Genomic DNA, 27,842 nt, shown 5'->3' with positions numbered 1-27,842 from the left:
ATCCTGTCACTCCTCAATACTCATTTCTATCCTACTCACAACTCCTCCCTCAACTTGACATAATACGGACAATCCGGCCTCTTATCCATATACGCCTTCGCAAAATACGGACAAAACTTCTTATCCTCCTCCACAAACCCTTTCAATCTGACCTTCTTCTCCTCCTTCGACATAGCTTGCTGCTTCTCAAATGGCACCTCTCCAGGTGATGGGTCAGGAGCAAACAGCAACAACCAGAACACCCAACTCAAAAGCCATAAGAACACCATTCTTGTAATCGGATGGACATCCGTCGCGCCAACATCTCGAATATGTTGTGGGTTAGAAAGAGAAACAACCATCACGCGTCCTAGCCATCGAAGTCCAGGAGGGAAGAACCTGAAAGCGAATTGCTCCCATACTGACTCCGTGATCAACGCGCTTCGCGGATCAGGAGGTCCGAAATCTTTCTTCTCGTGCTGTTCACACCATTTCTCCATATCTTCCCAACTCTTGGGGAATCCAGTCAGAGACTTCCGTTCACCGTTTGGATGATGTGATTCAAAGTGTTTGGACATTTCTTGCCAGAAGAGATGGGTTGCGATTTTTTGCTTGGGAGAAAGACTTGGAAGACCGAGTGTCGTGGCGAAGCGTTGACCGATGAGGGCTGCGGAGGCTAAAGTGTAGATGTAGTCGTCATTGTGGCCGTAGCAGCCGGGCGTGACTTTGGCTTCGAGGCGGGCGTGCAAGTTGTTGACGTAGGCGATGGAATCGAGACAGCGTTTGTCGCTGGGGCCGTAGAAGCTGTGGTCGCTCTGGTCAGATGGGCTGAACATCATTGTATGTTTGTCATTTTCATCGGCCAAGGGGTAAGCCACCGACGTTGGGCAGAGATGTGACGTACAGCCATGTCATATTGTGGTACTCGCTGTCTTCGCAACGAACGGTGGCTTTGTGTAGGACTTTCCCACCGTCCTCTCGCCAAATCGCCCGTGCTGCCCATTCAGGCTTCATGAGTTGGGGGAAAGTGATGCTGTAGATGAGATTGTTCATGAAGTCGTTGGAGTGGTAGCAGGTAGTCAGTCGCACGATTTCCTCGTAGTCTTTGTACGGATCGAGCGTTTCGATTTTGGCTGCGATCCATTTGTAAGGGGCCTTCTTTGATTCGGTCATGATTGTCGTAGGCTGAACAGAAAGAGTCTTTGGAGATTGAGTGGGCTTCGAGAACGGGAAACAGATCAAACAATTTGTACCCTTTTGAGGATCGCTTGAGAAGTCCGTGTAGGGTGCTCCAGTCTTTGTGTGACGTAGACAAGGTGGAAGTGAGCCCTCATCTCCTAGTGGTTCACATACAGTGACATAGTGGACATACGGCCGTGCAATCATCATCGACGAATGGGACAATATATACCTAGGAAGGCACTCTCCGGAGCGACCGAAAGTGACTGGCTATGTTGCAGGCACTCCCTTGCTGAGGATATTGATGGTCGACGCTCATAGGTTGTGAATCGTGCAGTGCTTGTTTACCTTGATGCATTGACTCATGTGGGCTGTGCTTATGCTTAGGTGTTGCTGAGTAGACAATGATTAATCATCTTTTCAGCCCTCTAAGCCGCAAGTCGGTTTGAGATTTAGGTTCAGGCGGGCGCTCTGGCATAGTGTATCCCAGGGAGTGTAAACAAATACGTTGGGCACCGAGTCATGCTTCTCCTGGAAAGACCTCAGGACTGAGTCTGTACTGAGCAATGGTCCAGCTTGATCTCACTAGTGTAGAAGAAGCAGCTATCATGAATTCTCTTCCTGAGCCCGCAAGCAAGCGGTTCGAGAACGTCAGACTTCAATGCTACATTTCTTCTCCGCATGTCAGTCGCGATTCCAAGACGATGCCCCTTCTCATGCCGACGATCTAGTTTCCTCGTGGATCGATGCACAGGCCAGAAGATGGTTTCCAGGGAATCCCGCATACTTTCCGAGCACACATTTGTCAGCCGCAATGATGTATGAACCCTAGAACTGGCTCAGCCGGCAATGGGGATCGAGCCAAATGAAGCAAATCTGCCATCGCCACGTCAACTTCAGCTAAAGTCCAATGACGACTTCACCAATTCTTTGTGATCACGCCCTACAAGCTGCAAGTGCTTCCGAAGTAAACCAGTATGTGATCACTCTACCTCGTCAGCAAATCTTCTCTGTTGTCTCAGCGGCGCTAGATCCAGCCTGTGGGAATCCACGATGTGTTGCAACGCATATGTAGAGCCCTTGGGGCCTTCGCCACGACGGACTCTCGCTTTGAGATAGTGTTAGCATTGCCTCTCGGGACTTCCGTATTGATTCTCTTCTGCCATTTCTGAGAGTATATTGTAAGCTCGGACGCTGCGGTTCGTTCGTAACAGCCTTTGAAAACTGTTCTCAAGTAGTATGTGATTGCAAAGTTGAAATGCAAAGCCAAGTGGCAATTGAAGTCCAGAGCGGAGACAATTCCGCTGTATAACAAAGCATAGCTTTGAAGATGCTCCGGAGATATGAGAGCGGTTTCCCTCCTCTAGCTAGAGTAATTTTGTGCTCTCGCGAGCCTTGCTTAAACTGTATTAAAGATGGGTGATCCTCTGCACTGTCGAAGGTCCTGCTGCGCGATGGCATAAATCTGGTTTTTCTTGGAATTGATTCTTAGATCATCTGAATTTTGGATCCGAACGCACAAGATGTCGCGCCTTGCACCATTCGCGAATGTCTCCAGTGCAAGGGAAGAATTCCATCGAACTCTCAACTTCTTGCAGAAGGAAAAGCAAGTTTGCCAGTGCTGCGGGCCGAGCGCTGCACGCTATGATGTTGAGACACTGGACGACTGGGATGCACTCACAATCCTGAAGGCCTCGCTATGTGCTCGGCCAGCACATCCTCCCTTACCTTTCGAGATCCAGACTGCAATTGATGCGACCTTGGCACGCGACCTGGCGACACGAGCGCAAGTTTCAGCAATGGATATCGTTCCCATTCTTCCTCGGGTGATGGGAGCCGATGAAGCATCGGACGAAATGATCCAAAAACGACCTGCGATCAGCGTCTGGAGGGGAGATATCACGACCTTGCGAGACTGTACGGCGATTGTCAATGCTGCGAATAGCAAATTGCTCGGATGTTTTGTTCCCGGACACCAATGCATCGATAACGCGATCCATGCTGCTGCTGGTCCGCGGCTTCGTGAGGCTTGTCACGCTCTGATGCAAGCTCAAGGACATGACGAAGCTGAAGGATTGGCAAAAGTCACGCCGGGATTCAACCTCAATGCGGACTTTGTGATACACACTGTCGGTCCGCAGGTTAAGCGCAATGAGGCTCCATCGACAAAGGACATATTGTTGTTGGCGAGATGCTACGAGTCTTGTCTGCAGGCTGCCGAGGACCTTCCAGTTCGGACAGGTGAACGGAAAGTTCTGGCCTTTTGCGGTATCTCTACGGGTGTTTTTGGCTTCCCTACCGAGGAGGCTTGCGCTATTGCTGTGCGCACTGTTCTGAACTGGTTTGCCGGTCGTCGCACTTCGACGATCACGGATATCGTTTTCAATGTTTTCAGTAAAGATGATGAGTATTTATATCGTCGTCGTCTGGTCGAAATATTGGCTCGAGAGAAACACGATGGCGATGTCCTGGGTCTGCATGAGAAGGGAATGGCCCCGTCGTTGCATTTATCCAAGAATATTCAGACGGCAAGAAGCTTCTTGCGTGGCGCAGATTACCTCGTCCTCAGTGCTGGCGCAGGTCTCTCGGCGGCGACGGGACTCGACTATACCAGTAACGAACTATTCACACGTCATCTTCCAGGTTTCGTGAAATATGGATTCAGCTGCCTGTACGATGTTTTCGGCTTCAATTCGTGGTCTTCAGACCAGGCCAGATGGAGCTACCTGATCAATCATCTCATCCTGATTTGGGACTGGCCGCAGCAGGAACTCTACTCAGATCTTCGGGATTTTGTCGAAAGACGTTTCGCGTCTCACAATGATGCCGACACTCGATACTTTGTGAGGACTTCGAACGCTGATGGACTCTTCATAAGACACGAATTTCCTGGCGAAAGAGTTTCCACGCCGCAAGGGCATTACGCTCAAGTCCAGTGCGTCCGCAAATGCAGAAGAGGTGCTGTCTTCGATTCCGCGCCGTTCGTTGAAGCTGCCGAGCCGAGACTTGATGCTAAATCACAACACTTGCCGGAGGATTTCGAGGTGCCGAAATGTCCATTCTGCAAGAGCGATCTCGTGCTGTGCGTTCGTGGAGGTTCATACTTCAACGATGGGCCCTTCCTTGAGAATGAGCGGGCGTATCGTGAGTTCGTGGGGAATGCTCTTGTGTCTTCCGAGAGCAAAGTTGTTATCTTGGAACTCGGTGTTGGCATGAACACACCATCGGTCCTGAGATGGCATAATGAGAACTTGGTGCGGAAGTCGAAGGGCCAAGTAAGGCTTATTCGTATTGGCTATGGGGCAGCAGGCTTCGCCCCATTGGATCTGGTAGAACAGGGGCTGAGCGTTGGAATCCATGGCGATATTCGAGGTTGCTTGAAGGTTGTCATGGATGATTAAATTATGTCGAATCTTGGGGACCGCCTAGATTGCAGTGTGGAGAGCAGTCTCTTGAGGCCATCCGTGTTGTCCATTGGGTATCACCGCCGTTTTGCGAGCGACTCACTTGTGAACACTTGTTCGTGTATGCATCCTGCAAACTTGTGCTGAAATGGAACAAGACTTTCAGAGAGCCAACCCGGCTCGTGAGGAAGTATTTGCGCAGTAGGTCAGGTCTGCGAGGTTCCGACGAGCACACTCTGAGTGTGTGGTGTTGATTACATTGCAGAAAGAATGAGAGGTCTCGATCACCGCACCAACCCTATCATGGTTATCCACAGCTCTTACCATATCTCGTGTTCCATGCGATCTTGAGCCTATCGTGCTATGAGAAGAACTCGTGGCATAAAAGTTGGTCCCCGAGGCTATGCTGGTCGACAGATTGCGTTGCCCCCGCACCTTTTATTGAAAGCCTGCCCTCCCCATGATTTCAGCGCGTCTCCGTTCCCTGGGTAATGGCACTGCGAAGCGTTAGCTATCCGCATATGACACGAAAGCAATTGGGAGCTCTTCCTACTTACCGCGTAAGCCTGTCCGGCGGCGTTTTCAGCTTGCGACCAATGTGCTAGACGACTTGAGTCCGACTCTTCGATGGCATATTCGCACGCGTTGTAAGTATCTCCTCCATCTTCTCCACATTGACAGTTGCTCGCCCCCAAGGCACTGATCGAGCAATTAGTCATGTAGAGACATAGCACCAAGGAGGATCAACTGACGTTAGGGCAACAGCGAGCACAAGAGCCACGGTTCTAACGAGGGGAGCCACGTTGTACGTGAGAGGTTTCAGGCCGACAAGAAAAGATAGGAGAGTACTTGTGTGAATCAGAGGATGTTCGGCGTTGATGCGAAGAGCGGGTGTGAAGATTTGGAGGCTTTGGGTACGGAAGGTGTCTGATATAGAGCTCAAGAATTGTGGTGCATTATTTGCAGGCGACACCAGCCAGACGGCCTAAATTTGGTCAACAACCTTTTTTGAGCCCTCTCGGTCCTGTTGCAGCACATTGCCTGCCCGAAACCGACTCTCTGTCGTTCGTATGCGGAATCATGCAGCCTTTCCTGGTTGCAGACCGACATGCTACTGTGATCGCGGAGTTGTACAACGCTGATACTGCAGGCGTAGAAGGGAAGAGGTGGCCTTTCCAAGGTAGATATCAAGGTAGATATCAAGCTCGACCCTTGAATAAGGCAACTGTGAATCAATCTCGTTCTATATCCAACCAGTGAGCAAGCCCAAGGTGCACTCTGGAACTGGCTCCAACGTGGGCTACAAGGGCTTGTGCTTGAAAGTCCAACACACAGCCCTACTTCAGTTTCATAAATGCGGTATTAGGGCGGTAGACCGCTTGCGGGCATTGGATGAATAATTCAGGATTCCGAATTTATGCTCAGTGGAAATCGAGGCTCCTGTTCCGACCTCGGGCTCATGGTACAGAGCGCACGTGGACAGTCCCGGGCTCGAGCAACAGGCCTGTCCTGAACAGACTTGGCAGAGGTCGTGTGGTGGAGGATGGGCCTGCCTGATCGCTGTCGTCCCCGCAAAGGTAGTTCTCGTGGACGACCAGGGGGTGGAGAGTGGTCCTGCGGAAGATGGGTCGTGATGGTGAGAATGCTGTGCATCGTGCGGTGATGGCCCATGGCACACGTCGACAACTTCATCTGCCTGCGCGGGGTGTTGTCGGCGGTGGTTGTCGAGTGCGATGGGCGTGTTGATCATCAGCTGAAGCCGAGGCTGTTTGGCGACGCTCCCCCAACAACTTTCAGAGCTCCTGCAGGCAGTTCTCCTCCACACGATCCCAATCATCGACATCATCATCAACACTCCTCCCACCAACGACCTGATATCAACACCCGCCATCACCGAAAAACATCCCGCTCCAACTCCTTCCCGCTCACCAATGCGGCCACGCAGAAGACGCTGAAGGAAATTCGCAGGAGGATGTCGTCCTCCTCCGACAAGTCGTCCGGCTCCTCCGCCAGCAACTTGAGCAAGAGACCGATCGATCCCATCACCCGGACTGCGCTACGATATACCTTGTCGCCACGGGAGTATGAACTGTTGCATAATTACTTGATCTCCCGGGCGCCGCAGCGTGTGCAAAAGCGAACGCCCAACCCCTCGCGATACGAGAACTACACCAAAACAACGACCGAGAGCGAGGACTACAATGTCGCGTCGGTACGCGCTGCATTGCGCGTATTCGTCGCGCTGTTCTCTGCACTAAAGAGCATGGATTTTGTGCTGGCCAAGATTGCGCAAAGGAGAGGAGTTGTCACAACAACAAAACCTGCGCCAAAATACAAGAACACGCGGATTGCGCTGTCATTCTCCACGATGCTCTTCTTCCATCGCATTCTGCATCGTTTCTTCGTTCGCTTGCGTACAGAATTGCAGTCCGATAATGCAGAGCCCTTCCGGACCAGGAATCCGCGGATATCACAAGCGCTTACGTCGAAGTACACCCCTGCCATTGGAGCGTCGCTTGCTGGCTTCTGCTTAGGCGCAACGCCTGCTGAACAATTGCGCGTCACGATTGCGATCTACGTCTTTTCGCGCAGTCTGGAATTCGGATACAACCATGCTTCGAGCAATGGACTGATCTGGGGCAAGGGCAAGGACCGTCCGTGGTGGTTCGGCAGCTGGCTGCTCATGCCCTTCGCTTGCGGACAACTATTGCATGCGTTCGTGTTCGATCGCGAGTGTTTTCCAGAAAGCATGGGGGCGTTCATCCTAAAGAGAAGTCCTGAGTACATACAGCTCCGACCCAAGGACTATCCGATCGGGCGCAGCTGGCCCGGCACGTTCGACATCGTCGATGGCTTAGCAGAGATCAGCAAGCTGCGATGGCCTGCCTTCGTGAGCCCCATCCTCTTCCCCAACAACCCGCAAACACTTCCCGGTGGAGCAGCTGTGCAACGACTCGCACCCATCTCATCACCCGCACATCCTGGCACGAAACACACTTCTTGCGCCTTCCTTCACCCCAAGGACCCCAGCTGCGCAAGGACATATCTGAAGTACTGGATCGCTGCCTTTCCGCCCATTCTCAAGTTCTTCACTATGATCTATGGCGCCTTTGCTCTGCTCGCTTACAAGGCCCTGCTCAAAAACCCGAGCCCGGTCCTGAACCGTATCTCTCAGCGCATAATCAAGATGTCCCTTTTCATTACTGGTGCCATCGGAACGTCATGGGGCAGCATTTGCCTTTTCAATAATGTTCTACCGCGCAACTTGCTTCCAACCCAACGCTGGTTCCTCGGAGGCTTCATGGGTGGACTCTGGGCCTATGTGGCGCGAAATCAGGAACGTGATAATTTCATGTACAGTTTCCGACTGAGTCTCGACTCGTTCTACAAGGTCGGAAAGAAGAGAGGGTGGTGGCGAGGAGTGAAGAATGGCGATGTGCTATTGTTCGTCGCGAGTCTGGCAGCGATTAATTACGTCTATGAGGCTCAGCCTGGTGCTGTGCAGGGTGCGATGATTAGGAAGACTTTGGGTGTATTCAGAGGCGAGGGCTGGGTCGATCGTGCAGCTTCTTCGTCGAAGAAGGAGGGAAAGAGGAGGGCCAGAGATGAAGACGGAATTGTGGAGGAACTGGAAAGGGTTGGGGAGGAGAAGAAGGATATCTAAGGCAATAACGAGGTTTGTGACAAATGAAAGTCAAGTTGGATGGAAGAATTGGAGCATGATGTTATGAGAGACTGTGATACCCAATGTTTATTTATTGTACAGCATAATAATGTTGATAGTGAGATAGGAGCTCCGAGCCATGTATCCGCCGATGCGCGCCAAGCCAGCTCGTCATCTCTACCGTGGATGTCACTGCACAGCTACGTTACGTAGATGCCACTCCACCACACTATTCCATATCTGGGCATCAGTGTTCCTCAACCTTATTGATCCTTCGTCGCGCGACCTCGCCATGCACGACTCCACTCCCGGAATCATGCCACCCTACCTGAAGCGAAGACTCATGGATTTCGTCCTCCAGGTCCGATTATGCATCACTGGGACAAGATCAGCATCATACAAAGCATGCCATGCCTAGAAAGAAGAAGACTGACTTGGCTGATGGGTTCCAGTTCGTCATCAGCAATGGACCTAAACTTCCTTCGGATCCTGCTGTGAGGACGATTATTCGCAGACAGGCGATGAGAGATGTGGGAATGGAGAGGAGAGTAAAGAATGCTGCTGAGAAGAAAATTGCGAGGGAACGTCCGGTGCCGAGGATCTGTATGCCTGATCAGCTTGAGCAGCAAGTGGTTGTGTGCAGAGCGCGCAGTGGGTATGGAAGCTCTAAGGAGGCATCTCAGGGGACAGGAAGCACTCCGGACGTCGTCTTGGAAGAGGATTCAATTGTTGGCGAGGACTACGACTTTGAGCATTGGTTTCCCGCCCGCCACGATACAGAAGTTTTCTGCCCTTCGCCATTCATCCTTCCGGTGCCAATGACAGGCTACGAAGCTGCACGCTGTCGCTTCGGGATCGATGTCAGTATGCTCGATCGACTGACTAGTTTCAGCGTGGGGAAGACGACTATGGGACAGCTCGCCGAGGATCCTTCGAGGATATACTCGCTTGTGCTGGATTCTGCTCCTTCGAATACACATTCGTATCTGGCGCTGGTTCCAAAACGGTATAGAGAGAGTAGGGTCTTGACTGCCGTGACGGATTGTTTACTGGCCAAGGCTAGTAGTACTCTGATGCCTTCTGTCGATGCTGAAATTGCAGCTTCGAAGCTGTATGCGAAGGCGCTGAATGTTCTGCAGCGGAGTATAGCGGACGATGAGAAGTGTACGATACTGATGCTTCAGCTGACGGAACCTATGCTGACAGTTTACAGCGATTGACACTGATCTGGTCTGCGCTGTGCAGATGATGACTTTGAACGAGGTGAATCAATCAATTTCTCCGTGTACGGACTACAGCTGATATGGGTAGCTCCTTGATCCTTCGAGAATCGATGCCTACGCACACCATGTGGCGGGAAGCACTCGTCTGATGAAGCATCGCTCATCTCGTGCGTTTCAGGATGAGTTCGAGAAGGCTCTGTTTCACAGTCATGTTGGGCCGGTTGTTTCGGAGGCACTGCACAATAACACGCACTGTACGCGATCTGTTTGCAGATGTGGGTTGATGCTGACTAGGCACTGCAGGTTATCTAGCCGAGCCTGAATGGACAGCGCTGTACGAATCATTGGCTACTGATACTGAAGAGTTGACGGAACGCAGTGAACTTGTGATTAGTGCTCGAAAACTCATCTTCCCGTTACCAGGCCTTTGGCACAATGTTAGCAAGACATTGACATCGGAATGTGAACTCAAGGTGACCGTTGTGTCACAATTAGAGCAAAGATGCCAGGCATTGGACTCTCAATACAGGAATTGGCTCGAGACGTACAAAGAATACTGCATGTCACGCACTCTCGCCATCCCAACTGAGCAGGAAATCAACATTCGCAGAGAGGCATATGGACAGGCGTTGGAGTCCCACTTGATTGTCAAGATACTACTTGGTACCATGACTTCAGATGCCAGTGCTGTTGCAGAAGAGATCCGGATCCTGGCAAAGCAGATCATGGATTTGCAGAAGCAGCCTGGTCCGAGGCACTCCTGGCTTTTCACCGGACAGGAAGTGGGCGTAGCTCAGGTTGCTTTGGCGAACAGCAATAACTTTCTCGAAGATCTCGGTCAACTACCTCCAAAGGAGCGGCTTTCCAGAATGCAGAAGAGATATATGAGCTGGAGTGGGATGTTAAGAGGTTCTTGATGTGTTTGAGAACGAATATCGCTTAACCGAAGTTTGACACCACGACTTTGTGGGCCGGGGCCGACTGCGCAACTCATCAATCCTCCGCAAGCACACTTCCTGCTTTCCAAAGCGCCATAATCGGAAGCGCGATACTCCAGCTATATGCCGCTGTTCTTGCCTGCAAAGCGGAAACATCAGTAAAACGCCCACCAAGCACGACAGAGAGAACAAAAACTCACCAAGGCCAACACATCACTCTTTACGCCCAAATACAACCCCATGTACACCACCCTCGCAGCGAAGAAACCTCCAACCAAACTCCCCATTTCCTTTTCGGAAAGCTTGGCTTGCTGGCCTGCAATCACTGCGGCTGCGTATAATGGGAAGACTTCCAAGGAGTTGAGATGTGCGCCTCGAGCGCGAATGAGATGGTTGTAGAGGTCTTTTGGGAGGACGGTCTTGAACGTTTCGAGGTTTGTGCGTGGCATGGCGTTGGACTGGGTATTGCGAGTCGCGACCATGAGACGGGTGAGGCCATAGGCGTGAGGGACGAGAGCGAGGCCGAAGGCGAGGGGGATACTGTGGAGGGGTGAGGAGGATGTTGTTGGTGGTGTTGAAGTTGTGGACATGTTGGCAGTGTTGTGGAGTGGGTGGTTGTAGGTTTGTTGTTCCTGGTTTTGGTATCTGGGAGTCTTGATCACAGGTCGTTCTTGGTATTCTGTGATGTTCAGAATGCGATGATGAAGATACAAGAGTACCATGCTGCGAGAGACGTGATTCTGATTCATCTTTATATCTATCTCTTCAATAGTCGCATGTGGAACACCAATGTCGATTTGTGGCAATGATCGGCCGCCAAGAGTTGAAGGTACACCAAGCTCCCGATTTGGACATTGGTGTTCTCTGAAGGATCACGCATGGTGAAGAGTATGCATCACGATTGTTCCAAGAGTGGCAGTTCACTCTGGGCACGAGATGAGCATCCAGTGCTGCATCGTACATTAGAGCATTATCGTGCGGAAGTCACGGGTTGCGACATTATGTTTGGGTTCAGGATGTCTTAGATCATGCTTGCGTTTGGCTGTGAAGAAGAAGATGCAGACGATCGTACCTTGCCATCTTGTTTCATGTGCATGAATGCCTTGCCTGTATCAGGCTCTGAAGAGCCATGTATGGTGGTCCGGTAACTATTGGAGTTCTTCCTCGCGATGCATGCGAAGCAGACGTCGAAAACTGATTGTAAGGATGGATCTGTATGCGAGTTGCCATTCAGGCAAAACTAGCCGTAACGTTGGAGAGTGACTATTGTGCCCGTACTAGTGCTTGCAGTATAGCCATGGAAAGATGAGTTGCTGATGCTGCCATTCATTTGGCCTCCAATGCTTGCAGAGCGTTCTCTATCTTCTCCCAAGCCGCAGTAGTGAGCTGCACTCCAGTCACCCAATAGTTTCCCGCAAGGTCTTTCCCAAGCACGACAATGACATTTCTCGCCGCACTATTCGACTGCATGGAAGCTGCATGATGGTATACCATTGTTCCAGGGGGATTCGATCTCGTTTGCTCGCTCTCCCCAGATCGCACAACTGCAGGACTGAAATCTACTGCTTCGAACAAATTAGCTCGTGTCCAGTTGGTGAAAGGCATGAGCACCGCGTTTGGGTCGCCAGACAGAATGTTGGGGTCGACTCCTGGCTTTTTCTGATGCTGCTCGTGCATTTCGTGGAGAGCCGCGAGGACTGAGTGCTCTGTAGCCTGTTCTAGTAAGGTTGCTCGATTCTGTAAAGCAGCGGGTCCGAGCGGTCCTTGGACAAGATCAGCACTCAAGTAAGCGCAAGCTGCAACGGCCATGTTTTGGATGTAGACGCCTTTGCTGGCCTTGAGAGCTGGAAGGCGGAATCGTGCGTTGAGCGCGTGGAGTATCGTCACTGGTCGAGGCTCTCTCAGTGATGAGACGACTTGGCGTGCAAAGAAAGCTGTAAGGACATCGCCCTCGCTAACAAATGGCGTGAATGGTCTCTCTGTGCCGGCAGCTGATGTAATGAGACTCTTTTGTGCCTCACTGTGTAGGCGAGACATGGCACTGGAGGGAATGCACATGGTCCGCGTCTCGACAACACTGTTCCAGAACATATCCCAAGCGAAGCGAGCTCCGAATTTGATCATGCCCAGTGCACCCATTCTGAGCTTTCCCAGTGCATACTCTTCTGTCGTGGACGCTGGCGAGGCTGCGGCTTCGGCAATAGCATCATCGTGGGCGCCATTGCACGGTGGCACTTCTGCCTCCCGTCCTGCCAGGACCAAAGACCAGCCACGCACGAGAGCCTGCTGGCCCATCACGTCCATGAGAACGTGAGGCCATGAGAGTGCGACAAAAGTCGCATCGTTGAAAGAAGTGATGTGCAACGACAGCATCGGCTTGTCCTTGTCGAGAAAGTCGGCCAACTTCGTTGGCGCGCTTGGCCCGGCTGCGAAGCTTCGGAAGCCATCTGGACCGACCTGCACTGAGGATGTCTTCGTCGCTTTAGGCAGTGTCTTTGCGAGGGGATGGTCATCGACGCTCAATTCAAAACGCTGATGGGAATAAGTGATCGGTGGCCGCTCTGGAGCGAAGCTTCGAGGAGCGCAGATCTCCAGCCTGCCATCGTCCTGTGATGCATGTGTTAGTTTGGCTCCCGCAATTCTTCGAGCATGAATGTATCGCACTCTCATCCGGAGCCTGCCACCAATCTTGCGCCAGTCGCCAATCTCGAGCAGATTCGTTAGTCCATTATGCAGTTTCGCTGGATCTAGGACATCATTGAAGCGAAGTGTCCATGTTACCACAATCCCGCGCAAAGTCTTCGTATCATCGAGCATGAAGAGCGGATAGACGACATCGTCGCTACCTGTCGGAGGCAAACTCTCCATAGTCTGCATGGTTGTTGGTGCTTGTTCGTGCATTATCATCGCAATGTGAGACTACCAACACCCCATAGGATGGCGGCAGTGCACTTCACATACTCACTCCATTCCAGGAGAAGAGCAGTGGTGGCAGTATACAGTCTGCCGCGTATCGAGGCCCTGAAACCTAAACTATGATTGGACTTGGGACCAAAAAGGGAAGCGCCATCGTAAACGAAATGAAGGTGGCGCTCCGGTCCGCGCTCCGCTGTCTAGTATTGTAAAGGCTAAGCGCGTCAATCTTCGCCAATCTGCTCACCGATGGGAGGTAATGACCTGGCAGGCACGAAAGAGACTCTCTGCGATGGGATAGTGTACTACGTGGTAGCAGACTCAAAACAATATGATTTGCTTCCATTCTGACTCCTTCATGAATGTCGTTTCAGCCTGATCATACAAGTCCACGACGCCAACACGCTGCCACCCACGTCGTTGATTCTGCTCGACCATAAGCGTTACAGTCTTCTGGCGTCCATTTAACGATTGCCCTTTGCCAAGAACAATCAATGCAAAGGCAGAGCCATTTCGCAGACCGGGCCAACCTGGAGGAAACATGCGGACCTTTGCTGTCTTCGAAAGTTTTGTGCTTTTGACTGCAGGGTGACCATAGGGCGATTGCGTATCTCCTGGTAGGTCGTGAAGCCATTGCTGGAACTGTATTGCGATCATTTGAGCTTCTATGGTCAGCTGAGAAGGTTCGGATGTCAGTTCCAGCCCAGATCTCTGGAGTGTTTTCGGCAGGGCCTCGTTTACTGCAACCTGCGATCTTTGTAGTTCTAGGATATCCAGTGAGATTTTCACGTTGGGCCTCGCAATCAGATTCCGCTCTCCAGCGTCCAAGTATGGATTTACTGCACCCAGAGCATGTTCAAGTGGTTTTCCTTGGATGAAACCAGGCCTGTAGTATCCAGTCCATGACCAACTCGGGAACCCTGGTCGACGATCGCAGTGGAATGCCGTTTTCCAGCATAGCGCTGTCACGAAGCGATCAAGGCATCCGGAGGTCTCTCTGTTGCTGCGAGGTAAGACAGGAATACCGGATATCGTTAGGAGCTCTGGGTAGAGCATCTTGAATTGATTGCGGAGTCCGGCGGTTGCTTCGAGAATGTCGTCGTATTGCGTGAATCGGCGTTTGGTATACTCTGCGATGTGGTTGTAGACGTGGTTGAGGCTGTCAGGTCTTCTCTCTGCAAGATTTGCAAAGACTTCAAATTCGTTCCATCTGTGGAACTCAGCAGGCCCGTTGCCTGTGGACTGCTGTTGAGTCACAAGGGTGAAAGGGTCTATTGTTCCATGTAGAGATTCCAGAGCATGTGTTGTCTTGCACTTCCAGTATACTTGGTCCTTGAGCACGACTACACGTCGTACTGCGAGTGTTGCTTCCTGGTAGCACCAACCTCGCTCGCTGCATTCTGAGTTCTCAATCTCGTATCTGGGCGTTGGTGGGCATACCACAAATGGTAGGCCGCCCACCTGAAAGACCTTGCTAGAGGATCCGCCTTGACTGACTCTTGGCAAGCTGTCAAGAAAGTCAGGAGCAATGATAGTCAGGTCAGATCGGGTATATATCTGATCCATCTGCTGTACTTGCTCTTTCCGCTTTGCTTTCTCTGGCGAGCCTTTATCGAATTGCCGACCCGGTGGCGGCTGGGGGATGCAGTAGTTGTCGATCCATAGGTACTCGTATCCGAGTTTGGTAGTCAAGTTCATAGCATCGCTGTAGAGCGCAGGTGGCGCGACTAACATCTGACCCTTGATGTGGCGAGTCACGTCGAAGTTGACAGATCGATTGACATAACTCAGCGTCAAATATGACTCGTTGCGTTCCCGTTCAAAGATTCGGTGCGCAGTGCAGTCAATCAGCTTGATAGTCTTCATCGGTCGCTGAAAATTCGACCGGCAAGCAGGGTGGTTGTCCTTGCAGGATTTAAGCTGTGCCTTGACGAATCCAGAGTCCATTCTGCTGTCAAGTAGGCGCGCAGAAAATGTAGTGACACTCTTCGTAGACGGTACAGGACTTGCCCATCCTCGGCTACGCACGCAGTTGAAGAGCTGTTGGCCATCCGCGTCGCCGACGTTGTCTGCCTCTACGACGGCAAACGAAACGGGGTGAGCCGGGCTTCTCAGGCGCACTGTCGGCGGATCTTCGAATACCGTGCTGGTGTTGAAAGGCACGATATGGTAAATTGGCTCGTGGTCTAGTGGATCGCCATACTGCGGGACCTGTTCGATGCCAGCGAGAACGGCCAGATAAGCACAGACACTGCAGCTGCTATTCCATGTGGATGGCCTGCCGAGCACGTGGGTTTGTCTCGCTTGTGGTGTTGTGTCGAGCTTGAGCTTTGAGCAGCGCGAGCAGACGTTTGGTGTCCTGGCTGCCATGTCTTCTCATCGGGTCATATTCTTGAACTCAGGATTCTGTCTGCGAGCTGAAGCATCCTTTATACTAGCCATCGCTCGCTTGCAAGCTCAGCAGCCTGCAGCTAAGTAGGGAACATGTCTGCTACGCTGCAGTGCAAGACCAACCTGGCCGGCAGAGCTCTAAGACAGAGCTCTCGATTGACCGCCTCCTCCATCCGGGCAATCCAAGATGGACATCACGCGGAATATGATATGGTAACAGGACTGTGCTTGAGTATGTTTGCGTGCCGGTGGTGGCCTCGGAAGGACTTCCTGTCCTGTTCACCTTCGGCTCAAAAAGTCCTGGCTCCAGCTTGATATGGCCAGCCGGCCACACTCCAATGATCCTTCCGCATCCTTCCACATCCTCCTCTTCATCAGCTCGCCTTCATTTATCTATACCCTTGTTCTCGCGAGCAGCTGGAAGTTTCAACATCTGCAGTCTCACAATGCAGCAAAATTGCAAGCATACATTCGCATCAGCCAGCTACTGGTCAAACGCAGACCGACTGAACAAGGCCTACAGAGAAGTAGGGTGACAAAGCACTATGTCGGCACACGATACTGGCCTCAGTTCCGACTGGGACGTTCTCCTACGCATTGGCCGGCAACATGCGCAGCATGGCGCGTGGGAGCAGGCTTCGCGAGTCCTCTATACCGCTCTGGAGAGATGCCATCAGTCAACAAGCAGCGACAACGAACTGAATGTCTGCGTTATCCTCCGAGAGATCGCATCTGTGGAACGAGGAATGGGAAGGTATGGCAATGCACTCGCCGTACTGGAGCAGCTTCTTGCAAAGTTGGGTGATGCAGAGCAACTGCGGCTCAAGGTTTTGGGAGAGTACGGTACAGTGCTTCGGTCGATGGGTCGATTAGAGGCCGCCCGTGATGCGTTCTCGCAGCAGTATGATATGGCTGTCCAGCTGCAAGCCGAGCAACAGAAATGTCGTTCGATTGGGAACCTTGGAGTCATCAACTTCCAGCTCTGGCAACGCACGGAAGTTGACATACTCCTATCCACTGCCTTTGAGCAGCTTAAGGAGCGCGTGGAATCTGCTCGGGCACTCCGACAAGCCTTCGCTACAGACTCAGCTAAAGAAAGCAAGGTTGATTACATTCTGACATTGGAAGCTGTTGGCCTGGCAAGATTATCGCTCTGCCACGACGCTCGAGGGTCCAAGTCGGAGGCCTTGGCGACAGCACTGCAATCGCTGGAGCTTGCCCGTGGGCTCTCGGATCCTACGGTGGAAGCCATATCTCGTTTCTTCTATGGTAGAGCGCTGCTCAATTTCAACCAACGCGCCGAGGCGCTTGCGCAGTTTGACTTGCCTAAAGCTTGTTCTCCTGCAGTGGCATTTTGCAAGGAGCCCTCCGAAGAGAATCATGTCTACCTCAAAGAGCTTCTAGACTGTGGTGCTGAGATGGATACTCCAGATGAGCACAGTTATACCGCACTAGACTATGCTGTGTTCAATGGTGACCAGGATGCCATCAGCATTGTCGTCGAGTCGCTGCGCCAGCGTGCTGTCATACGCAAAGACAGCCCGGAAGTTCAAGTTGCGGAACGCGTTCGAGAGGCGGAGTTGCGAAAAGGGTATCGTGAGATCTTGCAGGAAGGAATGCGACCACTGTTTCTTCGTCCCGATAACGATACGCTTCAGCAAGTGCGCCTAGCGTACGCCGAAGCCCATGAGCGATACGGGAAGACTGGGAGATCATTCGATCCACTCAAGTTTGTCAAGTACCAGGACTTCCGCGCTTTTGAGAAGTTCCCACGATCGAGCGATGGCCTGACTCAAGTCTTCCACAAGACTGCGAAGGAGATTCAACATGTCGTGTTCATCTCATACCGATGGGTCAATCGTGATCCGTGGGCAAAATTTCCTGATGATACAGAGAACAGTCAGTACCGCAGGACCCTCGCCGCAGTGGACGACTTTCTGGCAGCCTGTCCATCGATTGAACCGAGTTCTCTGGGTATATGGGTCGACTTTGCGTGCATTGATCAGAACGATCCGATGCCCGGAATTGCTGCTCTGCCAATGCTTATCGCACAGTGCGATGCGCTGATCAGTCTTGTGGACGAACATTATTACAACCGGGCCTGGTGCTCTGTCGAGGTTATGATGATACACGCTCTACGAAAAGCCTATGGACTTCATGCGTGGTATGAGCACGTTGACGAGCCAGGAAACAGATATGTGCTGCGTGCAGGGCCAGCTCACGCCGACGTCGATCCGAGCAGGAAGCAACTACGATTCCAGAGTGACCTGGCACGCGTGCAGTTTTTGCAGCGACAATGTCAATTGTTGTGTTGATTGATACCACGACGAAATGTGTCCGTGACAATGCACAACGGTTGACACGTGATATGCACTTTACACCAACGACCAGGCGTCATCTAACAACGAGGCTCTGGATCGAGTGTCGGTCCAAGAAGCCAGCATTTGGACCAGAAGACCGCACGAGAGCCAGAGCCAGAGCCACAGTCAGATTACAAGCCACGAGAGAGTCGCGACATTGGTCACATCCGCCGAAGCTACGGTGGAAGGCGCCAAGGAACATTTTCGCGCACGTGTCACAGTGCACGTATTGTTTTGATCGCTTGGGTCCTCATGGAGGGCTTAAACCCAACAAAGAAAGGAGAGCGTATATTTGCTAGCGCCATGTCACCATTGAATTCTCCGCTTTGCGAAGTTGGCGTCAGATAATATCGCAGCACCCTACCTCCCAAGAAAACGCGTACAGACTAGAATCTCATGTTTGCCTCACTGGGAGGAGTGGGCCCTAAGCTCGCAGAGAACGGAGGACTTAAGGGACTTGGTTTCCTCGCATATGAAGGTCCGTCTCGTGTTTCTGTTTGTGCATCGGGTGTTTCAATACTTTGATGCACAGGACCATGATCTCGGGAATCGCCATTTCCACTACTAGACTCATGGCTCGAACTTGTGTTCTCTCCATCCGCAACGGTTTGATGAGTTTGTTGGTCATGCTCTGCGGAACTGGCAGCTCGTTCGACAACTGAGCCTTCGGTCTCTTCATCATCAGAACATTTCGGTAAGACGAACAAAGCCAGCTGGATTTGGTGATTGCTGACATGTCTCAGGAAAGTCTTCATCGGCACTGTACCAGGTAGCTCTGGGTCGACGGCCGGCATATGCCTTCGTCTTTCGCTTAACGTACTGTTCCAGGCGTCACAGAAGGGACAGTCCCGTGGATCTGCAACCTGTGCTATTGGAGAACTTGCGTGCATGTACTTACGACTCAGCTCATCGCCTGTAGTCGTTCCGCCTGTGTTCTGATGCTCAGTCATGTGGACCAGCATCTTCTGATCGTCCGGAAAGCCAGTCTCGGAGCACGTAGGGCATGTCCACAAACGCCTGTGAATAGCTTGCTCGTGGGCCGACCAAGAGCTGAAGGAGTCGAAAGCCCCTATCTGACAATGCGGGAATAGACATGTCCATGCTCGAAGATCAGCTAGGATATGGCGACTAGATGAGTCTCAGCTCCGAGGCCTTGTTGGACGAGAGAGTGACGTACCGCCAATTCCGCTGCGTGGAGAATGCAACGATTCCGTAACAAAACGGACATCGGAAAGGTTGGCCAACGATGCCAACTTTCTGCAGCTCCGGAACATTCAAAGGCTCAGGCTCAATTAGAGCTGCAGTCGACGATTGGACAGATGACGCTTGGGACTCGCTGTCTTCCACATCAAGATAATCGTCATCTTGTATTCTTGTCAGCAAATTAGGTATATCATGCACAGTGGATCCGACAGTGGAGGCACCGACGTCCATGTGTCGCAATGTTGAACTTTCTGCCCCTGAAATTTTGGAATGGTGTTCTCTAGCATATGAGAAGTACTGACGGCGCTGAGTAAGCCCATTACCGAGCTTGTTCACCAAATCCATTGATCCGTGAGTGCCGTAACGAGCGAGCTTTGGATACTTCTGCAAGATGTGCGCGATATCGAATTGGGCAGTCATTGAAACCGTCCGAGCTGCCACACGCTGTGCATGTGCGTGGCGGTCACGTCCAGTGTTCGCACGTATCAGGACAGAAATTCTTAACAGACTGGTGATGTAATCTTCAAGGCTCAACATGAGTTCTCCAAGCTCAGTTGTGGCATGTCCGCCAAGGTCAGGATCCTCGTCGTGGTCAGAGAAAGGGGACTCCCGATAGCTCTCGACTGCAGCATCCGGCCGGTTCCCTGAAATGAGGTCCGCTATCTCGATGTTTGTTTCTTCAACATCTGCGAGGACCTCAATCAAACGTCTTGTCACTATAGGTGCGCTTCGAAGCCTATGATCAGCCGATTTCGGATCATCTTGAACATGGTATGCCCCGATGTTTCCTGCCCATATGCGGAAGCGAGCTTCGGTGTCTGCAAGTACATATTCAGATCCTGCTTCTGAACTCAGTATTCTGACGCAACGAAAACTCTCGAGCACCTGGACCGTGTGTGAGGCCACCGAGTTGGTTAGTCGATGGTGCTCGGTCATGGTTGAGATGTTCTGGCGTTCTTGGAGATTGACAATTCGTGGGAACCCAGCTATCATGGGTACAACAGGGCGAGTCGAGCTCCCCGCAACTGTGTAACAGTGAGAGCTTGAGCAAACTGGTCGTTCTGCACCTGCTACTCAGAGATTCCGCGAACATTGCTAACGGAATTGCAAAGATGAGCGGCATCGAAATTGCTGGTCTAGTTCTGGGAGCATTCCCATTGATCATATCGTCCTTAGAACACTACGAGAGTACCAAGAAGTACACGATCACTTGGTGGCGGATTCGCCGAGCTCATCGCAGAGATCTTGGTCGTGTTAAAAATTGCGAGGTCCAGTACAAACTGCATATGACAGAGCTACTCATACCCCTACGTCTGGAAGGTGTGATCAGTGAACAGGAGTTCGAGGATCTGCTTGCAGACTCTAGAGGCAACGGGTGGCAAAGATCAGAAGTTCAAGAGGCACTCCATCACCGCTTGGCCGATGCGCGCGACAGATATCTAGCAGTCCTGCAGGAGTTGGACGAAGCCATTACGAGACTGGCTAAAGCTACATTTGTCGACGATGTGAGCTTCCAGGCAAAGTTACAAGCCACTAATGATGTAGGTTTAGTCAGTGCTTATTGTGGAAGAGACTGAGGTGTGAGCCTTAGGTACAGCAGAAGGAGAACACGGACTTGTACGCGAACGGCCTTGTCCATCGAGCCAACGCCCACTTCATGTTCGAGGTCAAGCGAATGGCGTATACCTTGACCATGCATCGGCGCGATGCCCTTCTTGACGAAATTGAGACGCATAACAAGACCCTCTCACGCTTTCTCAAGACTTGTGATCGGATTGCCGCTCACGAAGATACAAGGGGTCAACCAAACATGCGCAGGGTGCGAGCGCGCTTCAAGGCAGCATTATCTTTCTGTCAGTATGCGGATCATATTCACCAGCTACTCAACGAGGCTTGGAAATGTCCCTGCAGACATATGCATTGCGCATTTGTATGGTTACAGCAGCCTAGCACTGAACAGTCAATAAATCTCGACATCCTTCTCCGTGGTAGCAAGAACCAGTGGCAGTCGAGCTGGGAGCAATTGCTGCGTGTCGCATTAAAAGACGACGACGTAGAAGAGGAAGTGCCGAGAACAGCGCAGCTTGCAAACAGTCAACCTTCAAAGGGAGTCAAAAGGCTACGATTTGAGGACAGTCGATCCGTCGAAGGCTTGGAAAAGAACAAAGCACGGTGAGCCACACTGGTTTAAACTCAGGAGATCGTACCTGACGAGCAAGCAGGCGGAAAAACACCGATTTCTCAGTATCGTCTGAGCTAGCGCAAATTGCCTTGACTGCAAGCCGGTTCATATTTACATCGGGAAGTCCATCCAAGACCGGAACTTCTTTGCTGCCCAACGCCAAAGATCATGGCCTTTGCGCACTTGCGCGCGAAGCCACAGCGGATAGTGCGGCATTGTGGATTCTCAAAAACGCCTCCCTGGCACAGACATATGAGCTTCGTCTGGTCCCCGAGGCACACCCTTTGAGAGGCGATCAGTCGTTCAATCTGGATACTTTACTACAGGGTGGCAGTGGAAAATCACTCCCGCGTGTGGAGAGGCTGATCCTGGCGTACTCCGTCGCCTATTCTTTTCTCCAATTCTTTCAAACGCCTTGGCTTCCCTCCAGGTGTACAGCCAAGGATATACACCTCCCAACGTCGATTGGCACTTCTCAGATACTATACCGCAAAGCGTACTTCGAAAGCTCTTTCTGTAGGAACTCTATACGGCCCGCTGTCCCCGACGTTGCGTTCTCTGAACTAGGCATCGTGCTCCTTGAGCTTTGCTTCGGACATCCTTTGGAATCACACCCTTCGTGGATGCAACTCTCTGACGGACTGGGACCGACTGCGACAGGACTTCTAGTACCGGGCCCTGGGGACCTCATACGCAAAGCTACTGCTTGTGATTGGGTTCGGGATGTGGCACTTGATGCCGGCGAGAAGTATTCTCATGCTGTTGAATGGTGCTTAAACCGAGCTACGCTCAAGTCTAATACTTGGCGGCTGGACTTTGCACAAAATGTTCTCTATCCCTTGCATACTTGCTACTCGGCAGCGATGGAGGCTTCAGGCCAGTCTGTATGATATCCAGCCCTGGTCCTGACCCGGCACAATCATTTGGTCGCTGGCAAGGGAGGCTTGGTGGCGGACATGTGCATGAGTATAGGGAAAGTCTCCTTCGATTCCAGGCAGTGCAGATGATCGGGGCTAGAGGTTTGTCCGGGGCAAGTCACTCGGTTCGGGCAAGCATGTGGTATCAGTGGTTGAGGGGTAGGCTATCACTTGAGTTGACTTGCACGGACAACTCGGGGGCCCACTGCTGGCCATGCGTGCAGATTACAGCCCAATGAGACCTTGCGAAGGATTCATGCAGTGTACTAGCAAGCGATAGTGGGTTGTCTCCATCAATAGAGCCTCAGAACATGACCTGGCCTGGAGCTGAAAAGACAACAAGGCATTTCCTCTCCGGGACAAGTTCCCTATCATGTCGACTGGGGTCTCGAGGGCTTGTTCATTTTTCAACATGTCCCGCAAAGCGCAGGACCTGCTAGCAATTGTGAGGAAGTGGACAGCAGGAAGATCACAGGTGTCGAAAGGTGCAGTACAGGGCGCCAGGGATCAGCTTCACGCTTTGGTATGCGTCAACTGGAAAGCACGGCTAGGAACTTTCGCGTAGGAAACAAGTAGACAAGGCTATAATCCATATCGGCGGAGGATTGCAAAGTAATTGAGCCTACTGTACCACTTTCGGCAGCCCGTGGCGCGAGTAACATGCAACGAAGGGACAGTGATACGGAGAGCGACATGTCTCGCAAGCCTTGGCGTGAAGCACCGCGAACACTTCGGGCCGAAAGATGTGTAAATAGCCTTGTGGCCATGTAATAATTGCTCTTCGTACAGAGGCCGACAACATGAAGCGAGCCCTGGACGATCTAATAGGAAAATTTGGCAGATTTGTACTGGTGTAGAGCGAGAATGGGTAGACACGACGCAAAGACATTTTTCCGACACTCGCAGCGCAATTGATGGCATTCGGTGACTGTCTACGAAAGATGTGCGCAAGCTCAAACAGCCCGAGTGCCTTTGTGTAGTAAGACTGTTTATCTTGTATAGCTCGTTGTTTTCCTCGCGTACATTATTGTCAGTGCTATTACTGCTGTTTGTGATTAGTACTTTCATCCCTTTGCCAGATTCTCCTCTGGCACATTCGAACCCCGTGTTCCTTTCTTTGAATCTATGAGGTCATGGCTGGCGGTGGCAGGGTGCTGACAGTGGTTGTTACGTGGAAAGTGCAGCTCGTCCCGAATTTTGTATAGGTCGAGAAGGATGTCATAGTGACTCTAATGCCCCCTCCAAATACAGCTGTCGACTTTCCAGCAATCGAAGTGGTTGGAACTTGACCAGTGAAACAACTCATGGTCAAGATTGTGGAAGTTACTGGAGTCGGCACGTATTTTATCGTGGTAGTGATTGTGCGCGGCGTCGACTGGCAGACGAATGACGAGAGAGTGGTCATTATGATGATGGGCTGCACGATAGTCGTTCGAGGATCCACGAATGATGTGATGCTAGTGTAGATCGATAGCGTGAATGAGTTCCTGCAAGATGGTATCACGAATGTCTGGGTTGTGATGACTGGTGCGGTGGATGTGGAAGTTGATGTGACGAATGTCGTTTCTGCGACTGTCGCCACACTTGTCTCGCTGGCTGTTTCAGCCGCCAGCGTTTGCACAGATGTGAGGACAGACACGATATCTGACAAAGTTTGGCTTGCAGTGACAGTACCGGTTGAGGTTATGTCGGTAGTCTGCAGGCTAGTGACTGTGACAGTTGCCGCAAGATTCGTAACGGTCAATGTAGTGGTGTAGATCTTGGTAACCAGCGAAGTGCTATAGACTATATAGAGGAAGGTTGAGGTTCCCTATGGAATCGTTGTGAAGATCGTATGAACAACAACGGCCGTGGGACAGACTGTGCTGATTTTGGTGGTTGTGCTCGTCGCCGTTCTGTGGCATCGTATGCATAGCATACATTTTGCTCGGGAAGCCGTCTCTCGTTGATCGTTAGAGTTCAGAATCCTGGCCCGAAAAATGAGCGAAGACATTGTGCACGACATCTCCCCGTTGAATTCGAATCTCGAAGGATATCTTGCTGTTCTACCGGCCTTGAACGTAATCATGATGATGTTGGCTATATTCACAGTCGTCAACGACCTGGTTCTCCAGATCAGGCTTCACACAAGAATGATCTAAGTCGAGAGATGTACAAACAAGGTGGAGACGAACAAAATCGCCAACCCTGGCCCAGCAAGTCAGCATGGCCATCCATTCGTGAGGCGGCGTGTCAGTCTACCGAACGGTCACCCCACGTTCGAGCTCAAGCGGGGAGTATCGCAGAGACGAAGGTGGAGATTTTTCTCAATCGAGATGTGCAGAGTTGGCAAATAATCAGTGTTCATCCGTTGCGGTCCGGTCAACCACCCCACAGATGTTCCCTTCCCGCTTTGAAGTCGGGCTCCTCCACCCAATCGTGGAGCCTGGGCACCTTTCTATGCCATTGATAGCCTGGAGGGATCTCAGGGATCCGGGGATCTCGACTCAGTATTGAAGCATAGGCTACTTGAGGTGGCTTACGAGAACGTGCGCGAGCCGCGAAATGATGTCGCTGGAAAGGCGATTTTGTTTGCTGGCTTTCAAGATCCGAATGCCTTGCAAGAGAATGTCTATAATATGAACGAGACAGTCATCATACTTTCTCAACTTATTGCCAGTCAAAATTTCGTGTTTGATCTTTTCTCATCTCTCCTACCCTGCGATCGAAGTGTCGTACCCAACAATCGACTTTGCTTCGAATGTTGTAGAGCAAGTAATCAGACATCCTCGGGCAAGCGTAAGAATAGATGTTGAGAGAATACGAGCTTGAGATCTTCTACACGAGATATCCGATAAGGTTAGTAGGATACTCAGTCGCACGGGCAGGTTCAAATAATGAATTGGAGCGGACGGAGAGGACGAATAAGGTTCTCCCGAGCTGATGTTCATGCAGTGACCTGATTCGGCTGCATGAGCTCCCATGTGCATACCTTCTGCTTACACGAGCCAGATATAGCTGACCAACAAAGCAGCCGCCCAGACTAATCATAGATATATACAGAGAGAGGGAGAGGCAGAGAGAAATGGAGTATTTGCAAACACTGCACTACTTTCTGCCCTTAATAGCATCATGCGTTTGTGCCTGGTTGCTATATTGTCCGCTCTAGCTCTAGAAGCTTCCGCATGTCTGAATTTCAATGGTATGGTCTCTGTTACAAATCCTATCAGACGGATGTTCACTAATGCCAGATAGCTCAATGCAACCCGAACGATAACAAGTGTTGCGGAAACATGGCCTGTATTCAACAAGGTGGAGAATTCAAGCATCACTGTCACCATTGTCAAAAAGAAGGAGGTAGGCTTCAATGCGCATTATGCTAGTACGTAGATGCGCCGACTAATAATGCCTGCTTAGGGAGATGTGACAGAGGCCAGAAATGTTGCTATAACATGGCTTGTACCTACTTTGGCACGAATACCTTTGTCACCTGCGGTAATCATCCGAACTAGCAGATACGATCTCTAGTGCCTAATGTGTTACGGATTGGAAACCTCTAGGGACAGACAATCAGAGGGAACAAGCGTTGTTAGGACTGGATCGAGTATCGCGCAGAGTGCTCGAGTGGTAATCCTCCGATGTGTGTATGTTGAGTACAACCTCTGCGGAAACCATTGGCCCTGATTCCAGCTTGATTCTGCTCGCCTGTCATTGGTCTTCGAGATGCGGGTGCCATTTAGCACTGACACCTTTGTGCGAAGCAGCCTCAGCCCGAATCTCAAGCCATTGCAATTGCACCCTCTGATCGATCGTCAGCAACATTCCTGCCCTTTGATAGCGTCCTAAAAAAAAAGTGGAGACATGTGCGTTGACTGTCTTGGAAGATACCTTCAGTCATGCGCTCGGTGCGTATCATAGCTAATGTGTACTGTAGCCAAAAATCAAGCCAAGGACGCAGGCAGCGCGATGCTAGCGATCGTCAACGCATATTGTCACAATATCCTCCACGCTTGAGCCATTCGACAACAAGACATCAGAACCGGATGTACTGTCAGCTGTGGGTCCTTCCCTGTATTGTCGTTGCTATGCAAGCTTGTCCAGATGGTCTCCCCAGCCGCAATACTACCTTTTTTTGTACTTCTGAACCTTCGCCCCAAGAAACCACGAGAGGCCAGCTGAACTTCCATTCTAAGCACTACTTTGACCATCTCCAAATTTGTTCCGAACTTTGCGGCGACTATGTGCAGGGAGGACAGTAAAACGGTACCGGTCTGATTCGCATACATGCAGAACAGGACACAACCGATAGCTATAACCATTATGGATTTCCGGTGTCGACTTACTAGCACCTTGCCTGCGGTAAAACTAACAATCAGGTAGAAGCTGCTTACACAGTAAAGAGAATAGATCTTTTGTCATCAAACAGTCGGACCAGTCTTAGCTGCTTTACATGTATGTATAGTACGCCGACTTCGTAGCTGAACATGCCTATCAATTGTGACAGACTGCAGGGCGCTGAGATTGGCATCGAATGTGTTGCAGACTGCTAACACATCCGTCCGCCAAACGGTCTGACACGCGCACCCGGTCACTCATGGTAGCACACCTTGTTGATTCTCACAATATAGAACATACGAATCTTGATCTCTCACTTATTCAGCGGGAGTAGTCTTACATAAAGCCGCAACTCGTAAGGCTTCGAAATGCTTGGGTGAGCCGACCAAGCGGCCTCGAAAATTGGAGGTCCAGATATGAAAGGTTTCCTGGCAGGTACGATGCCGCTCAGGAGTCGAACCAAATGCGATCGCGCTAGACGCTATAGTGGACTCCATGCGGACGTTGGAACAGATGGAGTATAGTACATGCATCGTAATTCAATCACACTCTATCAATTCCGAGTACCTCGATGAACTCATTTCCGTTGCTCAGAGCCGGGACCCATAGACCCTCAGCTACAGTTCGAGTATCATCCGCCTTCAATAAACTCTGCGTTCAACCAACAGCCATTGCCTACTACATTACATGGCTTGGCCTAACCATAAAAACTTAGTCTGCAACACATCTTTAAGGCGAGTAGCGCTGGTATAGAATAGCTTACCGCCCGGCACCGAGTGCGTTTATAGGTGTACTCTCTATTCTCTAGGTAAACGTTACAATAGCCCGGAAGACCCTCAGTTTGACCGCATATAGTCTGCATACCTCCTATTAGGATCAAGAAGATGGCACATGCAGCATACAAAAGTGACATTTACGTAGTCTGCATTGACAGCTCCTAACAGCAACGACACCAACGCCGTGATCGCGAAGCTCGACAGTTATTTCATGATCAGGAAGTTGTGAGGGTAGTGAGAATGAAGTTGATGCTGCAGTAATGACAGTCTCAAGCACATTCTTGTACTCGTGCTGCCACCTGCAACCATTTTCCAGCGGGGGAAAACATGATCGTATACAGGAACGACCCGCTAGGGGATGCCTCGAGCCCATCACGCCGAGCAGGGGCTGGGAGTGGA

At 51.2% G+C, this 27,842-nt stretch overlaps 10 protein-coding genes across 10 annotated transcripts; 5 read left to right on the top strand and 5 right to left on the bottom strand.

Moving 5' to 3' along the window:
* Positions 1-35: 35 nt before the first annotated feature.
* On the bottom strand, positions 36-1,152 carry CKM354_000898300 (uncharacterized protein; the record flags this gene model as incomplete). The annotated part of the gene is made up of 2 exons (XM_044804384.1): positions 36-783; positions 884-1,152. 2 exons carry the CDS (start codon positions 1,150-1,152, stop codon positions 36-38), a joined length of 1,017 nt encoding a protein of 338 aa, XP_044660319.1.
* Positions 1,153-2,681: 1,529 nt separating this feature from the next.
* On the top strand, positions 2,682-4,559 carry CKM354_000898200 (uncharacterized protein; the record flags this gene model as incomplete). Its single annotated transcript, XM_044804383.1, has 1 exon — positions 2,682-4,559. The coding sequence occupies one exon, from the start codon at positions 2,682-2,684 to the stop codon at positions 4,557-4,559; it is 1,878 nt and encodes a 625-aa protein (XP_044660318.1).
* A 1,975-nt stretch (positions 4,560-6,534) lies between these two features.
* CKM354_000898100 (uncharacterized protein) lies at positions 6,535-8,226 on the top strand (the record flags this gene model as incomplete). The annotated part of the gene is made up of 1 exon (XM_044804382.1): positions 6,535-8,226. One exon carries the CDS (start codon positions 6,535-6,537, stop codon positions 8,224-8,226), a length of 1,692 nt encoding a protein of 563 aa, XP_044660317.1.
* Positions 8,227-8,636: 410 nt separating this feature from the next.
* Positions 8,637-10,366, top strand: CKM354_000898000 (uncharacterized protein; the record flags this gene model as incomplete). Its single annotated transcript, XM_044804381.1, has 4 exons — positions 8,637-9,390; positions 9,440-9,489; positions 9,538-9,703; positions 9,753-10,366. 4 exons carry the CDS (start codon positions 8,637-8,639, stop codon positions 10,364-10,366), a joined length of 1,584 nt encoding a protein of 527 aa, XP_044660316.1.
* A 76-nt stretch (positions 10,367-10,442) lies between these two features.
* Positions 10,443-11,136, bottom strand: CKM354_000897900 (uncharacterized protein; the record flags this gene model as incomplete). The annotated part of the gene is made up of 2 exons (XM_044804380.1): positions 10,443-10,526; positions 10,588-11,136. 2 exons carry the CDS (start codon positions 11,134-11,136, stop codon positions 10,443-10,445), a joined length of 633 nt encoding a protein of 210 aa, XP_044660315.1.
* Positions 11,137-11,713: 577 nt separating this feature from the next.
* Positions 11,714-13,264, bottom strand: CKM354_000897800 (uncharacterized protein; the record flags this gene model as incomplete). The annotated part of the gene is made up of 2 exons (XM_044804379.1): positions 11,714-12,994; positions 13,052-13,264. The coding sequence occupies 2 exons, from the start codon at positions 13,262-13,264 to the stop codon at positions 11,714-11,716; spliced, it is 1,494 nt and encodes a 497-aa protein (XP_044660314.1).
* A 357-nt stretch (positions 13,265-13,621) lies between these two features.
* On the bottom strand, positions 13,622-15,670 carry CKM354_000897700 (uncharacterized protein; the record flags this gene model as incomplete). The annotated part of the gene is made up of 1 exon (XM_044804378.1): positions 13,622-15,670. One exon carries the CDS (start codon positions 15,668-15,670, stop codon positions 13,622-13,624), a length of 2,049 nt encoding a protein of 682 aa, XP_044660313.1.
* A 566-nt stretch (positions 15,671-16,236) lies between these two features.
* CKM354_000897600 (uncharacterized protein) lies at positions 16,237-18,006 on the top strand (the record flags this gene model as incomplete). The annotated part of the gene is made up of 1 exon (XM_044804377.1): positions 16,237-18,006. One exon carries the CDS (start codon positions 16,237-16,239, stop codon positions 18,004-18,006), a length of 1,770 nt encoding a protein of 589 aa, XP_044660312.1.
* A 431-nt stretch (positions 18,007-18,437) lies between these two features.
* CKM354_000897500 (uncharacterized protein) lies at positions 18,438-20,190 on the bottom strand (the record flags this gene model as incomplete). The annotated part of the gene is made up of 2 exons (XM_044804376.1): positions 18,438-19,179; positions 19,229-20,190. The coding sequence occupies 2 exons, from the start codon at positions 20,188-20,190 to the stop codon at positions 18,438-18,440; spliced, it is 1,704 nt and encodes a 567-aa protein (XP_044660311.1).
* Positions 20,191-20,366: 176 nt separating this feature from the next.
* Positions 20,367-22,326, top strand: CKM354_000897400 (uncharacterized protein; the record flags this gene model as incomplete). The annotated part of the gene is made up of 3 exons (XM_044804375.1): positions 20,367-20,795; positions 20,846-21,426; positions 21,477-22,326. 3 exons carry the CDS (start codon positions 20,367-20,369, stop codon positions 22,324-22,326), a joined length of 1,860 nt encoding a protein of 619 aa, XP_044660310.1.
* Positions 22,327-27,842: the final 5,516 nt, after the last annotated feature.

Source organism: Cercospora kikuchii (genome assembly GCF_019650295.1).
Source record: "Cercospora kikuchii DNA, contig_00006, whole genome shotgun sequence".
NCBI classification, from domain to species: Eukaryota; Fungi; Ascomycota; class Dothideomycetes; order Mycosphaerellales; family Mycosphaerellaceae; genus Cercospora; species Cercospora kikuchii.
Note: the sequence above shows the minus strand (reverse complement) of the source record. Positions and strands in the feature narration are given on the sequence as shown.